The sequence below is a fragment of the Marmota flaviventris genome, chromosome 11 (genome assembly GCF_047511675.1).
Source record: "Marmota flaviventris isolate mMarFla1 chromosome 11, mMarFla1.hap1, whole genome shotgun sequence".
Lineage (NCBI taxonomy): Eukaryota > Metazoa > Chordata > Mammalia > Rodentia > Sciuridae > Marmota > Marmota flaviventris.
In genome coordinates, this window is record NC_092508.1 from 65,852,408 (window position 1) to 65,870,382 (window position 17,975).

At 35.7% G+C, this 17,975-nt stretch overlaps 1 protein-coding gene across 2 annotated transcripts in view; it reads right to left on the reverse strand.

The window, feature by feature from the left end:
• The window catches only part of Csrnp3 (cysteine and serine rich nuclear protein 3), a 184,835-nt gene that overhangs the window by 4,876 nt on the left and 161,984 nt on the right, over positions 1 to 17,975 (reverse strand). For both annotated transcript variants that reach the window (XM_027946151.2, XM_071619382.1), the window contains exon 5: positions 12,770 to 13,029. In XM_027946151.2, the coding sequence (XP_027801952.2) occupies positions 12,770 to 13,029 (260 nt within the window). The remainder of the gene's footprint in view (positions 1 to 12,769; positions 13,030 to 17,975) is intronic.

Below are 17,975 nucleotides of genomic sequence, written 5' to 3' on the forward strand. Positions count from 1 at the left end.
CAAACCAGGTTCCCAAAGGAGTTTGCCCAAAGCCATACCTTCTGCCTAACAGCTCATGTGGACGGCCATGCCTCACATACCCAGGAGTTGTTCTGCTGCTATTTATATTTCTTTTCTAAATTAATCTCATCCATCAGTAAGCCCTGAATCAGTATTTCATTTCTGAGTATTACACCACAACATATAGTTTCCTTCATAAAAAAGGATTTAGAAAGAAAAGTTTTCTCTGAATATGATCAAGATATTTATTCTTAGGAGCAGTGCAAGAAAAAAAATGTAGAAAATCCATAAGAGATAAAGCATGGGATAACTAAATAAAGAAGCTATTTGGATTATTTAATTTTTAAATTTATTACTTTCTAAATTTCATTCATTGTAACTATTACCTTGCTTAGTAATCTTCACACTTCATCCATTAAACAGTTAAAATACCCTGGTGATATTAGACACCATTCTCATCCTCAAAAGAAAATGTCCAATATTTAGACAAGAATATTTATTACTGTAAAAACCCCCCAAGATGGACAACTGTGAATGTATTAAAGAACAAATAGAATATTGGACTTTGCCCTCAGGTGGAGAAATTTTCACCAAGGAATCACCACAGTATTAAGTGCATATTCCAATATATTACAAAGGGTCCCTAAGATGTATTTGCAAAAACTACTAAATTATATTTCTGAATATTTCAGAACTTAAATCTATGATCTTACCAAGATTAGCATTCCCCTTTACCAGGCTATGTTGTTAGTATGATCCTCAGTTCATTTCTTCTGTTGGCATTGTGTATTGGTTAAACTATGACATCCATTACTAAGATGTTACTTGGATTGGTGGTGGTTATCACTTTTGTTCATTCTTACTAACAAGTTGCACATTTCTATGTGTAAAGATCTAATTTTCTAAGAAATTCAAGTGTATAATTGCCTCACATGTCCAATCTTCTGTGACAGGCAAAGCTGCATGAACAAGTAGGGAATGTTCCCTTTCCCATCTTGTCATTCTGTGGCAATAGATTTATTTTAATTAATTCTTGGCTTGCTTATGTGAACCTCAGCAAGCTTCTCAGTTCATGGCACATGTAGACACTCAGCACTTGGCTAGCACGACTCATTTCAATCCTTCCTCCCTACTTCATCTCCATGTTCTATAATATTTAGGCTTTCTTGTGCAATTGGTAATGTTATAACACCAATGAGATCTCCAACTTATAACAATGGGTTTGGAGGTACAAAATAACAATAGTTGTTATCAGACAACACATGAAATCTAAAAATCAAGAAAAAGTAAGAATTTTGTCAATATATAAAAACATATAAAAATTTAAGGCAACATAAACCATGAATTGGCTGGCATCTCAGAACTAAGAAACAAACAAATGTATCTCAAATTTAACTACAGATACAGTTTACTCCAAATATAAATGTCTTTAGAAATAAAATCTGCATCTCTTATTTACAAGTTCTAGAATTATTCACTTATTATAATTTTATTTTAAAATAAAGATTCAAGTAAGAATCTAAAAGTCCTTCACATACAGCTATATACTATTTTCACTCTTGTTCAATAACCTACAGGGATTGAAACCTAGATTTTTAAAATCTCATGTTAATGTTGATGTGCTCTGGGGCAAGGTTTTCTCCTCACCTCTTCAGCATCATTTCTAATGAAGACTGGGGATATTCTACCTCAGTCTGGTCAATTGACTTGTCTTCCTCTTCTTATGGTTCCTGGTTGGTGTTGCTTCTGAGACATTCCCTACTATGACCTTGCATAGACCGATTGTGCCTGCTGGTTTCATTAAAATCCAGGACTAGACTACTGAGTTTAAATGCTCTTCAATATTGGAGTACTAAAATAGTATTTCCAAATGTATCTTCCCATATGGGAGCAATAGGAATAAAAGTCAAAGAGCTCCCTATTCTTGTCTACCAACTTACATTTGTTATTCTCTAAAGATCTGGTGTAAAGGAATCCAGGAAGTCTTCCAGGATTGACTCATCTACTCATGCCAGACTCTTTATCCATGTCTATCGTCATGCATAAGAACATTCATGTTGTACAACATTGGTTCTCTCCTGTCATGAATGCTACCTTTAAATGTTTTTTTTCCCATCTCAAAATAGAATTATTAAAATTTCAGATTTTAATTCATCAAAAGCAGCCTCCTCATTTTATGCATCAATGAAGCTCACTCAGAGTCATTTTGATCTCTCCAGGATGTACTTATAGGATATAATTCCCTGTTTCCTATTTTAATGTGCTTCTCCCTACATGTCATAAATTATAAGTTTCTTATTGGTACCTACACAATGCTGGGAGTCTAACATGGAGTCAAACACAATGTATCTAAAAAGCTATTTCATTTATAAAATAACATACCCTGTAACCTGCATTTTCAAATGCATGCCTACTTTTGAGGTAGAAATCTTCAATCTAGGACTTGGACCATTTCTCACTTTGTGTTCTTTCTCCAGAAATAAGGTTGCCTCCCAGTAGCTCAAAAAAAATTTACTATTAAAAAAATGTGGTTTAGGAACACTATCAAATAATTATGGCCTTTAAATGTGCTCTTGTCTTCATATATATGCATATGAAAGAAAGAGAAACTGGAGGTAGAGATGAAAGAGGTGGCAGAAAAAGGTATGGCATATAATAATATTAATAACAGTTTTAATTTTGTGTGCCAGAAACTGTTCTAAACACTTAACCTGATTAGCTCGTATAGCAACACAAAAATCTTATGTGATATATACTATCATTATATCCATTTAACTGATGAGGAAATCAAGGTACAGGAATGCTAAACATGCCCAACATCACAAATACATAGTGTATACATTAAAGTCATGATCTGAGATATTTGACTTTAGAGCTTGTGCTCCCTAACAGCATTGATATATATATATATTTTATATGTATATTATATATATATATATAATAGATTCTTTTATATAATTAATATTTATTGAATAGTTAAATAGTAGTTAGTGATTATTTTGTATGAGCCACTAGGTATAGGTATATATGACAAAGACCTTAATCTCAACGGAGTGGAATAATGAGTCAAGGAATCTGGCAATTTCAACCCAGCTTGTAAGGATTTCCTAGCTTAGGGTGAATACAGCATTTGAGGAGCACCTACAGGTAGGGCTGGCAGTGGAGTGAAAAGGGAAAACTTCCAGATGAAGCTTAAATCTGAAGGTGGATGGGCAGTCAGAGGAACAGTGGAGACAGAAGGCCTCACTCCCCCAGCCTGCTCTGGGACAGAACACGATGGATTCTTTGACCTACAGAGCATACAGATGATTGGACTTTGGTGGAATCACTCTCCATAAAGAAAGAACTAGAGAGAAAGAAATAGCAGTTCTTCAGAGTAGCTCCTGTTTATCTGTCTTAGCCAATGAAAGGTGGTAAGTGATAACTTGACTCATGATTTGATCTAATGATCTTTATCTCATATTTTTCCTGTATGTGTATACATTTATCTATATTGTACTGTGAGGATCTTAAGAGGCGTGTGTGTGTGTGTGTGTGTCCTTGATCCAATGACAAAACTGAAGATGGCAATTGTTTCTTGGGCTACTGGGTAAAATTGTCTGGACTCCCTCTCCACATATTAAAATATAACTTGTTTTAGACAGAATCCTAACATCTTACTTTTGCAAAATTGTACCCACTGATAAGCATGAGAAAGTAATTTCTGAAAACACAGTTTTGCCCACGTATACACTCCTGAGGAATAGGATGTATTATTGTAAGAATCAGTGGAATGACTCCAAGACTATCAAATAACCAATTCAATGCAAAATGGGTAACAATACTGAAAATGTAGATTGACTAAAATGCTAAAAAAAGAAACAAAGCAAAACACAAAAATAGATCCAGTTCCTTTCATCAGTGAAGTTGTATATTTAGTAGTAAAGTCTCCTGTTTCTTAAAAAATATGAGCACGTGTAAAAATGAGAATGGATATAAGAATGTGCAAATGAATTCAGTTCCACAAACACTGATTACTCCCTATTGTAACAAAGATGATGATGCTGAGGAAGACCTGAACTACCATATATTGAATACCAGGTGCTGAGTGTCATACTTTGTACAAATTATCTCACCTAATTTGTACAATGATCTTATGAATTTTTTTTTTGTACTTGGGACAACTGGTGCATGGGGAAGGTTAATTTACCAAAGTCTATCTAAATTAGCTAATTCGTGATGGTACTAAGCATCGAACTCAGGTTTATTCGACTTCAAAGCATGAGGCTGGTTGTCAAGATCAGTTTGGAGTAAAAAGTATTAAGAGTTATAGTGTCACAAGCCATCTATGAGCTGCGTGTGTGAGCTATGTGCACTTGAGCATATGAGGGGACTGGTTTGGCTTTGAGAGCTGATTAGGCTATGCCACACAAGTGTGCCTCTTCTCTCGCTCTGCCTGTGATCCCTCACAGCACCTGAGATGGGTATGACTTGCCAAGATGTCAATCAATCTGCTGACCACAAGACATTACCAAGCAAGACTCCACCCTTTTGAAATCATATCCCTTGCCTCATTTGGGTGGAATATTCTATTGAATGTCTTCCCCAATAAATGAAAGGGGAGGGGGGTTTGGGTGCACTCGCTCTGTAGCTCCTTTCAGCACTATCCAGCGTGGAGTTAACCCTTAGGGTCACTGATCAGTCCCACCCTCAAACTCATGTTCGTGCTTTTCATGGTTTCTTCACCATTTTCTCAGTCTATTGCTGCAGCCAGCTCCTTTGAACCCAGCTCATCTAGCCAGCCCGGCCAGCTGGTGACATTATAGTAAAAAAAATGATGGAAGAAAAATAGCATTAGATTTCAGCCACACTCCAAAAGCTGATCTCAGTGCAATCGGTAGGAGATGAAGACGAGTGCACATTACCTTAGAATTCAGAAACAAAAGATATGATTCAGTCATAGAGAACAAGAGCTCAGGAGAGGGGAAAACAGAGTGAGCTGAAAAAAAATGGCACCTCATCAGTCAGCATTGGATTTGGAGCATATGGAGGTGGCTTTTCTAATGGAGATGTTGTTAGGAGAAGCTGGTCAAAGCTGGCTGAAATAACGTGCTATTCTTTTGATTTTCTTACCTGACTCATTGATCTTGGATTGCATTTAATTGCTATTGCTCATTCTCTAATTTTGCCGGAATACATTAGTTGATTTCATGTGTCGATCTCCTACCCATGCTATGAACATGTTGAGAACAGAGGCAGTCTGTCTTGTCCACTAATGTGTCTCTGGCACCTTGATAATTGCCAGTCTCACAGTAATTGGTAAACAAATATTTTGGAATGAATGAATTTTCATAACCACTACACTATACTGCCAGATACTGTACTAGGTATCAGGGTTTATAAACGCATTACTGTTCTACCATCTAAAGAACTTCCAGTCTACTCTGGAGGTCATGTAACAGATATGACCTAGTGTAGTAAGTGCAAAAAAATATATGTGCAGTTTATAGAAGTAGCAGGAGGAAGACAGAATAGGCAAATAAAAAAGAAGGCTGCGTACAAAGACACAAAGCAGAATTACTTATTTTCTATTCTGATTCCATACTCTCTAACAAGGAAGAAAACATTCAAGCCAGAAATGGGAGAAGAGACATGTCAGGAAGGATTTAAAGCAAAAATCAGGTGGGGAGACAATGAAAGTGCACTCAGCTATTTTATATAAGAATCCCCAGGCCCAGACAATTTATGCTTTAGAACAATAGAGAAGCTTGAAGTTATGATTGCTCAGTCTAACATCTGTGAAGACTCATGGGGAAAGGAATTAAATGATGATCAAAATGGGACTGAATTGTTTAAAAAAAAAGGCTAATTCTGGATAACAATATTCTAGAAAGAATTATTTAAACAGATGGTTTCAGTACATGGGATAGAGGAAAACAGTGAATATGAAACTATTGTCTGGGTTCACTGCAGAGAAAATATTCTTTTTGTAAATGAACTTCATCTTTATGCAGAACCTTGACATATAAAAGATAAAAGTGGGATGAGGTACACAGTGTCTTGGGCCTGCTGCCCTGTTCCCTGATTTCAGACCTCATGGATTACAGTTGGAAAATCAGTGCTTTGCTACTGAGAATTTCTTATTCTTATCTCTGAGACGAAAATCTAGTCCTGAGAATTTCTCACTTTAGACTTCTAACAAGATTGCTTTGCTCTTCTCATACAAAGATGGAATATAAACTGATTAATAAAACTATGGATGGATGCATGAATTTTTAGTTAGTTCAACAGTGAAAATATCTCTAAGATCAGTGATGCTCATCTTATTTTGTAGCACCATTGAAGTCAGGAATGAGGGTGTGGCAGCTCTACATTCTATCAGTATCAGTGGCCCATCCCAGCAATGTTTTCCAGTAAAGGTCATGCTGGGCCCTCTTGAGGATCACTACTTGGACAGGATATCCCAAACTTGACCCCATCATATGAACAGTTTTAAATCTATAACTTGGATGAGAACCTAAAAGGCAAGCTTATCACATAGGCAGATGACGAGATCACATTCATTTAAGTTAAATTAAAAAAAAAAAAAAAAAAAAAACCACTATCGATTGCTCCGTACAGACCATGTCCAGCACTAAACATGGTTCTAGCCCTGGAGGTGTTATAAAATTTCAATTTATATCATAATGCAGACTTGGTTTAAAAGCAGAGAGTTAGGTTTATTCATTGTTTTTGTTTGTTGCTTTATTTTTTGTTTGTTTACTTTTTTATTCCCTACCAGTGTAATATAAACAAACAAACTGATCAAGCTACCAAACACTACTGTAAGTTTAGTTATATCCATGGAAAAAGCATCCACAATTTGAATTAATGTAACACATTTCTGGGCACTGGATAGATCCCATCCAGAGTCCCAGATCAAGTACCTTATTATGAAGTAGACATTAATAAATACTAATGTATCCACAGGAGGAAAACCAGGGCAAAACAAACTGAAAGGGCTGGGGTCGTGGCTCAGAGGTAGAGCGCTCGCCTAGCACATGTGAGGCCCTGGGTTCAATCCTCAGCACCACATAAAAATAAATAAAATAAAATTATAGTGTCCAACTATGAATTAAAACAAAAAAGTAAAAAAAAAAAAAAAAAGAAAAAAAGAAACTGAAAACCATTCCCTCAAGGATTAATGGAAAGACCGAGGGATGTTTCATTCTACAGAAGAGAAACACATAAATCCCATAAACTATCTTCAAATATTTGCATGTGTATCAACACCACATTCAAACCCTTGGAATGTCGAATATAAATAATTATTCCATGTACTTAGAAGGTAGAATTGGGGTCAAAAGAAGTGGTAAGATAGCAGCAGGTTGCTCAGTGTAAGGAAGAGTTTTCTAATGATTAAAGGCATGAATGAAACGTGCTACTTCAAAAGAGCAGTGTGCTCCGGGTCATCTAAGATGTGCAATTACTTGCTGAAAGTACAAGATATATATTTAATAAAAGGAATTCTTGGTAGTGTGGTATGAGCTGGACAGATGACCTAGTCTCTAAGGTCTCTGGCAATCTAAGAAAAACATTTATGTTACTTTAATATTCAGTCAAATCTTACAGTATAATTTCATAATTCATTAACTGTTAATTGTAGGTGGCAAATTTGAATCAGTTTAATTATGTCTTTGAAAAGCCAGGAATATTTGCTTGTTTTGTTAACTTTCATTCTTTTCAACGTGAAGTGGGCACAGTGACATGCCTCTGTAGTTCTGGCTACTTGGGAGGCTAAGAAAGTAAAATCAAACTCTTGAACCCAGTAGTTTGAGGTCAGCCTTGGTCATGAAGAAATACCCCCATCTCAAACAAACAAAACAAAATAAATTAATTCCAACAATATGAAGTCATAAGAACTCCTTGGAAAATACATTATTGAAAAAAGTCATCAGAAAGGATAATATTAACATATAAGACAAAACAACTTGGGAAAAAATAAGCTATAAATTCCTTTATCCTTCCTTTTGGTTTAGACCAACTTTTCCTCTTTCATTGGTGGATAATAAATCACTGGATGTCCCCACATTTAAACCAGGAGAATCAATGCAATTTATTTTCCTAAACTAAAAAGTAAAACAACAACAACAACAACAACAAAAAACAATGTTTTTTATACAGGAAGAATGTGATGATTTGATTACATATGTCTAATTGTACTTTTTCAAATAAAATGCCAGTGATGTGCTGAAAGAGCATATTCTTAAATGTATTTCATGTGTATCAGGATGAATTCTACCCTACCAGTCTCTATCACTTTGGTTAGGTATATTTTTTGTGTACTTTTCAGAACAGGTTGTACATATAATAGTGCAAATACTTGAAACAGCAAAGTTTTCTGCTTGGTATTGAAGCAGGCCTCTACTTAGGAATTCATTCTGGAAGCTTTGACAATAAGTATGCTCTGAAGTGATTGCTACAGAGTCTAACAGAGAAATTATGTAGGGATAAATGGAGTTCTAAGATACCCTGACCCCAAAGACATGTCTAGGAAAGAATTACAGATTAGGTTCTTAAAGTACACATCCCAAAGTGTTCAAACTATGGGTCTAAGATACCGTTCAAGCATCTCACACAAGCCCCTATTCCCTTTCATCTCCCAGCACATTTAAGATCTTTACCTGGAGGATTAATCACGGAACTTTTGAAGAGATACAAAGGGAGGGCTGGAGGTGGAGTAGAAAATTACAATGCTGCATGGGTGAAGTACTTAAGAATAAAATAGTCATAGATTAAATCTGAGATAGGGGTTGAAGATTTACATTGGGATATTTTAAGAGTTTAGTCATTAAAGTGTGAGTTAAAGTCTGGTTTTATTCATTTATTTTTAGTTAGGAAAGGGAGACAGCATCCATACATTATTCAAGAAATATATGGCTGAGAAATTGAAAAAAAAAAAAAAAAGGACAATGCTGAGAAGTGATTGGATGTAGTAACAGGAGTGGGGTTAGATCCTTAATCTCAGAAATAAAAAGAAGAAAAACCTGGGTTGCAAAATGTTTGAGAAACAGGGTCAAGTCCAAGCTGTGGAAGCTAAATTAAATTTCCTAGAATAAGGCAGTAGAATCCAGTAAGATAGAACCCAGAGGCGATCAGAATGCCAAGTCTCCTACTTACAAATGGCTGCCTAATGCATTTTACAGATACATGAGAAATGGAAGTAAAAGCTAATTTAATTGTTCAACAATGTGGTGCAGATGATGAAATCTAAGCACTTAATTTGGAAAAGAGTATAGAATTAAGATGACTGCATTGATTACTGTGAAGTGTATGACATGTGTGAATGGGCTTGACAGAGAAAGAAAACTGTGCTCTGTAATTTAGAAATCCACAGCTACTTATTTCTTCTAGGAACATGCATTTTATTCATTCAGCTTTTTCCCCCACAGTTGTTTATAGACAATGTTTAAAACATCAACACCATGAATAAAAAAAGACACACTTGAGCATCCTCCCATAAAATTGTATTTGTTCTACAAAAATAATTGTATATATTATTTTTCTCTATTTATATACCTTATAACTTAGGAGGTTGATTTACTAAATAAGAACCAATTTTATAATCAAAATCTACATGTCTATTCTTATTTTGTTCCCAAAATATTTATTGTGAGGTAAGTCTTCAAGTGTGTATGCATATATTTTTTTAGTTGTTTATTTATGTGGCGCTGAGGATGGAACCCAGGGCCTCACACATGTGAGACAAGCGCTCTACCACTGAGCCATAGCCCCAACCCCTGTATTTTTCTTTTTAGTCCTTTCTCTCTATTAAAGCATCATTGGGAAAAGAGTCATTGAATAAATAATTCCCCTAATTGGAACTCAGCAAAGGTTTCCTAGAAAAACAGGAAGAAATGGTAGAAGAGAAATCTGTCTTTATTTTTTAAGATTGTTGGTTCTTAAATTTAAGTGGCAGGGAAGCTACCCAGTTCCAATTCCAGTGAGTGTCCCTTGGCATTTTGCCTGGGCTCCTTAATGAGGGATCGGGAATGTTTGACTTGTCAGATGCTACCTCCCCTCTGCCCTAACTCAACGGACAGTAAGTCCCAGAGGACTACCTCAGGCAAAAATCCAAGGGAGCAAAGTTTGGCTCTCACAATCCTTTAGTTCCTCTTTGGACCCCTCTTCTGTACTACTGATCTTCTGTTGCCCAACTCAAAATAACAGAATCAATGTAGACACATTTGTTTTCTTACTTATCCCAGAGGAATTCATACTTCAAAACAAATGTCGTTTTCAATAAGAGTGAAATTTTAAATATCAGAGTGAAATTTTTAGATTCCTAATGTTTTGGATAACTAATTTTAGATTTTGTACAATTAGACCTAGACAAGTATAGTCAATGATATTTTTTAAATCATAAAAGTTAATATGCTAGAAGAATTTCAATTAAAATATACAAGTTTTTCTCCATTAATTCATCTCAGATTTTTGAGACAACTGGTCCACATTGCTGTGATATTTTAACTTCATGTACCATGTGTTTCTGAATATTTCAAATGCATTGAGGCTAAGCTCAGTCACTTCAGAATCCTGTTATCCTTCAGCTTGGTATTCATTTGGAAATAGCAATGAAAGCCAAATGTGTTTTGTTTACATCTTTGCCAAAGAGAAAAACTGCATGTTTCCCCTTATTAATAAAAAACTGACATATGACATCCACTCAGATGGCTGCCTCTCCAACTTCCAACACTAAGCACTATTTTAAAAATAAATCAATACTACAGTGTTCTTTTTGTTTCTTATTTTCTTCTTTAGCTTCTTTTAAAAAAGGCATGGGAGTATCTGTGTACAAATATATCAGCACCTGATATATCACTGCCTGATATGGAGGAAGGCTGCTGTAGGTTTGTGGCTTTCCCTCATGTCCATCACATATACCATGCACATATAAGAAGTTCACCACAGTAAATCTTCTGGTTCTCAGATAACATTATATTCTCCCTAAAAACCACTGTACACACTATCAAACCCCAGAAAAGGATAACCCCCCACAAGTACACAGATATTTCCCCCCAATGCCTATAGGAGATAATCAATTAATTTAAGAATAGGAAAAAACAAGATAACACAATCAGTTTTCTAAGTGAACCAGTTACTTAATATCTTTTGTTTTTCTTTTTCCTCAGTTGCAAACATATTTCAATAACTTATCTATTCTACTGGGTCTCTGTGAGGATCAAATTAAACATTGTTTGTAAAATGCCTGGTAAATAAAATTCATTAGTGATTGTCAACCTTTACTATTTTTCTACCAAAGTTTGAATTTGAAGAAAGACTTTACTCTTAGTGTGGGGGGTAGAGTTGGCTTGTAATGGGTTACAAAGGCAGGGAATGGATTTCAGAAACAAACTTGGTAACTATTACTAAATTACTACATGACAAGCTATCATAAATCACAAAATAATGGTGTATTGCTACTGGAAAAACTGAGGGATTTTCATTGAAATATGCCAAAAATACTGGCAAAGGAAAATATAAGTCACTCTCTGGGCTAAGTTGTGCCCAGTTTAAGTTATTGCCTTGTAATGCAACTGGGAACAAGGCACATGCATAACTTGCAAAATATTTACAATAACTTGTTTCAAAACACATATCACACCTCTGCTGATTGATTTCATAAAAAAAAATTTGGTAACACATGTGGCTTATGGTACTTCAGGCATTTAATTAATACCCTTTTTTAAGTATGTTGGATTACCTGAAAATATTTCCTTTCTCACTAGATAATGATGGTAGAATATTCCTATGTATTGATAGGGTGATGGACCCACACAAACATAAAGAGCTCTGAGTTGACAGAAGACATTTTCTCAATTTCTGTACTTCTCTCCACTTAATCTCTAAAGTGGCTCAACGACAAGAATCTCTACCTAGATGCCTTCCCAACACCTCTTGAAAACTCAAAAGCCTCTCAAACTCAGTATGTCCAAGAGAGCTCTCATTATCCACCCCACCCACTATCTGTGCATCTTCCTCTGTTGCTTGTCATTTCCTGTCACAGCAAACAATACTATTACCCACACCGCCAATTCCATTTTGCAACCCAGAAACGTAATTGTCATTCCTGACTATCCCTCTCTTCCTTCCAAATTCAGCCCGTCATTAAGCACCATTGATTTTACTAATTTTCTCCTCTTCCCTTTCTCTTTGTCTCCCCCCTGCTTCAGACTAACCTAACTGGCCATCACCTGTCTTCTACATTATGGGATGCCCAGCCCATCTCTGGCTTTCCTAAAGCCTGAAACTCCTGCCAATTCTCTTTGCCTGGTTACCTCTTCAGATTTTCATTTCACTTCCTCAAGGAAGCATTTCTTGACTTCTTGTGCCACATGAATTTCCTGTTTTACATTTTCACAGTGCTTTACAACTTTCCTTTATAGCACTGAATGAAAAAACAAATCAAGATTTTATTTTGTTTTGACACCTTGATTAATATTTTTCTTTCCTATTAATCTGTAAGTTCCTGTAGAGAGGAGACTACATCTATTTTTGGTTACCAATTAGCCCCCCAGGACAGGCTATATGAGCAAGCAATGTTCAGTAGTAAGTATTTGTAAAACAAATGAAAAAAATGATGTCAGGTACGTTTCCCATGAAAGACTATATTGTTTTGCTTAAAAAAAAAAAAAGACTCAGCAGGCAGTCTGTCATGTAAAATGCAGTTCCAGCTATGACTGTTTAAAAAGTTGACTCAAATTGTTATAAGGATGTGGAGTTTTGCAGAAAGTGAGTTTATACTTCTTACCTTTAGTTTTAAAGAGTTCAGCTTCTCTTCCCTGAGGTGCTCCCTCAGCATCTCCCGGTGCAGCCTCTCCTGCTCCCTGGCAAACTCGCCAAGGGTGTACTGGCGCACGCTGTTGTGGCGGCTGGACATCCCCAGGGTGCTGCCCCCTTGGCTGGGCACGCTTGTGAAGCCTTGCCTCCGGGTGAAGTAGTACACGGTGACACAACTAAAATGCACATTCTTGGTCCTTAGCCGCTTCTCCCTTTTGAGAATGGAGGAAGCTGGAAGGAAAAGAAAAAAATCCGGTCAACACCAAGGGTAGCGGTTCTCAGATGAGGTTAAGAAAATACCCCTTGGTCTTGAATCTATGTATGCTCAACACTTCTGGGCCCTTAAAGATTCTAAAACTCTTGTATCCCAGAGTTGAAGAAAAGACCTTTTAATTTCCTTTCATATACTTTTTTATAGCTATGGCAGAGTAGACTTTTAAGTGTTTCTATAAGGGCAATCCAAGCAAACTTTCAAACTTGCCTATATATTTGTTGCCGAACTTAATTTCTCATTTCCCCTAATTCCTTGCAACTTGGTTTTATGATTTTTACACAAGTTGTATTGTATGATAATAAGGATAGACATAATACAAACTTCCATACCTTTAATCTCATTTCCAGAAAATTATGTTCAGCATTAAAAAATATTTGGCTAATTACCAAAATATAGTTACATGAGAGGATAAGTTCTAATGTTCGACAGCATAGTACAGTGATTATTGTTGACAACAACAATATATTTTCTACAGAACTAGCAGAAAGAAGTTGGAAATTTCCCAAGGCAAAGAAATGATAAATGCTTAGGAGATAAAAATGTTAATTACCATAATATGAAAATTCACACATTGTATGCATGTATTGAAAAGTTTATAAATAAAAATATGCACAATCATTATGTATAAATAAAGATATAGTGCTTGCAATACTTAAAAAAAAGAAAATTCTAAAAATCAATAAAAAAATCACAAAATGACTCACTGTTACTACTTAGATATACTAATAACCTAAACTAACAAAACTTTCATTTCACAAAATAACATCCCATTAAACAGCATTATAGAAAATGGGATTTTAATCCAAGAACTGAGAAAATTGCAAATGCCACAAGATATTTCAGAACTCTTATATTTTTTATCTTTTATTCTTTAAATAACGAAAATTACATCTATTTATGGTGTGCAACAATGGTGTTCTGCTATATGTGCACATTGTAGAATTGCTAAATCAAGCTAATGAACATATCCATTAAGTTCCATACTTTTTTTGTGTGTAGTAAGAATCAGAACCTTTATTATTAGTTACAAGAATAGTAAAATACACAGAATATACAGAGCATCAATGAGAGTTGAGGTACACAGTACGGAGTTGAGAAACAGTCATATTATCCACATAACCTTTGGAATTAGAAGACATGGTAGACATTAAGGGGCTCACTACTTTTATTTTATAGTGAAGTAACCCAGGCTAGGGCCTTTGAGTGACTTCTTTATATAATTTGTTTCAGAATTAAACTCCAAAGTTCCAAATCTGGTGCCATATTATCAGAGACTTTCCCACTGGGAAAGGAAAGGCACATTTAATTAAGAATAAAATCATGGGGCTGGGGATGTGGCTCAAGCGGTAGCGCGCTCCCCTGGCATGCGTGCGGCCCGGGTTCGATCCTCAGCACTACATATAAAGAATTGTGTCTGCCGAAAACTAAAATAAATAAGTATAAAAAAAGAACAGAATAGAGTTAAAAAAAAAAAAGAATAAAATCATGCTATAATGGGCTGATTCTCCCTCCCTTACCCCCCCCCATATGTTCAAGTCCTAAGCCCCAGTACCTCAGGATGTAATCTCCTTAGGAAACAGGCCTTTAAGGTGAAACTGAGTTAAAATGGGGTCATTTGGATAAACACTCAGCCAATATGACTGGTGGCCTTATAAAAAGGTAAAATATGGACACAGGTGTGGAGAGAGGGAAGATGATATGAAGGGACACAGAAAGAATGTCATTAGGAGAGGGACACAGAGCTGCCATAAGACAAGGAGTGTCTGTAGCTACCAGAAGCTAGAATATGAAAGGGAAAGCCCTTCCCTTTCAGGTTTCAGAGAGAGCATGACTACCCTGCTAATATGATCATTTTGGTTTTCCAGCCTCCAGAATTGTGAGAAAAGACTTTTCTTTATTTTTAAGCCACTCAGTTTGTGGTACAGTTTTAATGGCAGCCTCAGGAAACTAATACCCGTGCTCAATCAGAAAAACAGAAAGAAGCCAGGAACTGAGAAGCAATTCCTGGATGCCAAAGTAATTAATACATTAACATTTATGGAGTACTTCTCATGTGTTTTACCATGCAAAGACTTTACATGAAGTGCTTCACTTTATCCTTACAACTCTTTGAGTTGATATTTTTTATGGTTGCATTTTTAGGACATTAAATCACTAAAAGTTGAATAACATGACCAAGGTTATTTAGTGGTGAATTTGGGATTCGCTAGCCCAGGGCCCAGGCATAGGTCACAGGCACCATGTCACTGTGAGATTTGAAGCCACCCTACTGTTGATTAGTAGATGGATACCTGGCTGCATATCGCCTCTGGTAGATACTACCTGCTGCTGATTTCAAAGATGACCTTGATTTAGACAGTGTATAAGCAGTGGAATAAAAGTCACTACAGTATCATGTAGAATTTACCTAAGAATATTCTTTCAAGAAGCTACAATTTCCTTTGTCTCATTTTCGAACCATAACAATCAAGGCAAATATAAGAGAGGTTACTATGATTAATCTCATTTTGTGGATTTGTTAATTCAGTAAATATAAATTGAGCATCTACCATGTGTCAGATCCTTTCTAGATGGTTGGAATACATTGCTAAAAAAAATCAGGTAGAGATGCCTTCCTGCCTGTAGCTACCATTCCAGGAATGAGAAACTCAGAATGCAGAGACTCAGCAGATTAGAATAGAATTGTGACATTAGCATAAAAATTCAGCTCTCCTAACATTCTCTCATTTTCTACTGTTTGAGTTCCCCAGAAGAAATTGACAGAAAACAAATGCTTTCAAATACGTACATAATTTATCCATTCATTTGTGTATATATTCATTATAAAATACTTATACTCCTGGCAGTACAATTTTTGAATTTGATTTAAAAGCTCTGATCTGCTTCATAACTGTGTTTAAGTCATGTTGAAACAGAGAAGAATTTGTCAAAATGTAAAAAGATCACTACAGGAAGCAAAATTCAACAATCTGTCCAGTAATCTGCCACAAGATCTGACAACCTCATCTGTCACTAATGTACAGGAGGCTAAGAAGAGCCTCTGGTGTTTAGGTGATAACCTTCCATCTTTGTTGTTCTTGATATCATAAAAAGGATGGCCTTAAGCCATTATCTTTCAAAGCCATAAATGTACAGATAAAGAAACAGGTTTTAACTCTCTCACTTAAGACAGTTATTTTTAAACATCTCTGATGATATTATTACTTATTGTTTAGACCATTGGTGGACATTGTAGACAAATTTATTTTTAAATAATTTAATAAGATCTATATGTTTACTTTTATATTATAAGAATTCTTCATCCTTTTGGATAAGTATCTCTACCCTATCCCAAAATGTCAAATGATCCTTTCCCCAAAAGCCAGAATGCACAGGTGATTCTCTGAGTCTTTGAAGATGACAGTAGTGGCAGAAAGCAGGAGCCTTTTAGCTGCTTCCTTGGCAGGGCTTACATTACTGAAGTGTATAGGAATAGGGCTTCCTTCGATCTGCTAAGATTTAGCATTCAAACATGCTTCTCTGTGCTAATTTTAACATTTGCATTTTATAAATAACACTGTAAAAACAATGATCCCAAAGACTATGAAATATATTCAAAGAAGAGGTTTTCAAAAACTATAAAATCAGCCTAACTGAGGGTACTTAAAGTGTGGCTTTCTTGAACTTAGGAGCCACCCACAACTCCCACAGCTCTCCTCTGATGATTGAATCAGATCACTGGAATGGGACATTCTGAGATATCTCTTGCCTCCAGGCTCCACTTTGACTAACATCACAAAATGAAGTCACCAAAAAAAAAAAAAAAAAAAAAAAGTCTGTGTTCTTCAAGCCTGGGAAAAATAGACTGAATTCACTCAGCACATCTGCCTTAGGGAATCTGAAACCTCCCTGATAAAATACCTACCTAGTAATTTGTGCTCTTTACAGAATGAATGAACTCTAATTTGTGTATCTATAAAGTTCAGTGTTAGTTTTACTACTGTGAGGTCAAGAGCAAGAAAAAAAAAAAAAGGAGAATATGGCTTTCATTACTGCTTTGAAAAATAATTAGTGTTTCATATTCTATACCAATTTTTAAGTGCCTTTCAATTCCTTTTCTTTCAATGGAACCATAGTTACCACTGAAGAAAAAGAGTCTAGGTGCAAAGGTACTATACATATTGCCTGGACACAGCTCTTAGGAACAACCACATGGTCAGCACATCAGGGCATACTGATGTTACTATAAAATGATCACCTATTATAGAGGTAATATTGATCTTTGCAATAAAGGAGTAAATGGCAAAGTTATTCCAATTAGCTATCTGCAAAAACTATTTATTCTAATAAATCCTTGAAAAATGAATGGATAAAAGATTTGCAAAATGGACTAATTCACAGTGCCAGGATAAGAATGTAGCAAAATAAGGTAAAGTGATCCATACTATAAATTATACAAGGGAAGGATTCTTGAACAGAGTGGATGATAAATCTGCAAACCAAAAAATAGGAATTGCACAATATTTCTAGTACAACCCAAGAAAGCAAGCACTCTGAAGAGACACATGTTCTACATATTCTGATCCCATACAGAAGATGAGTACACCAAGGTGTCAAAGTTGAACCATACTAGCTTCTAAGAAACTACAACCAACTTCGTTCCATTTTCACATTCATAAGCCACTTGTTCATAAAGGTTGGAAGACATCTTTGATTCTACAAGATTCTCTTAAAATGAGATTTTCTTATTGAAAATAATCAAAATTTCTTTCTGATTTATACCTCAGTCATTTGTGAACATCATTCATATGTATGATTCTACTGAGCTTGGTGATCTCTGCATGCCCAGTGACATTCACGTATCTGGGCCTGTAAAACTGAAGACCAGATTCTCTAACACTAATCCCACCATACAGCAGCCAAT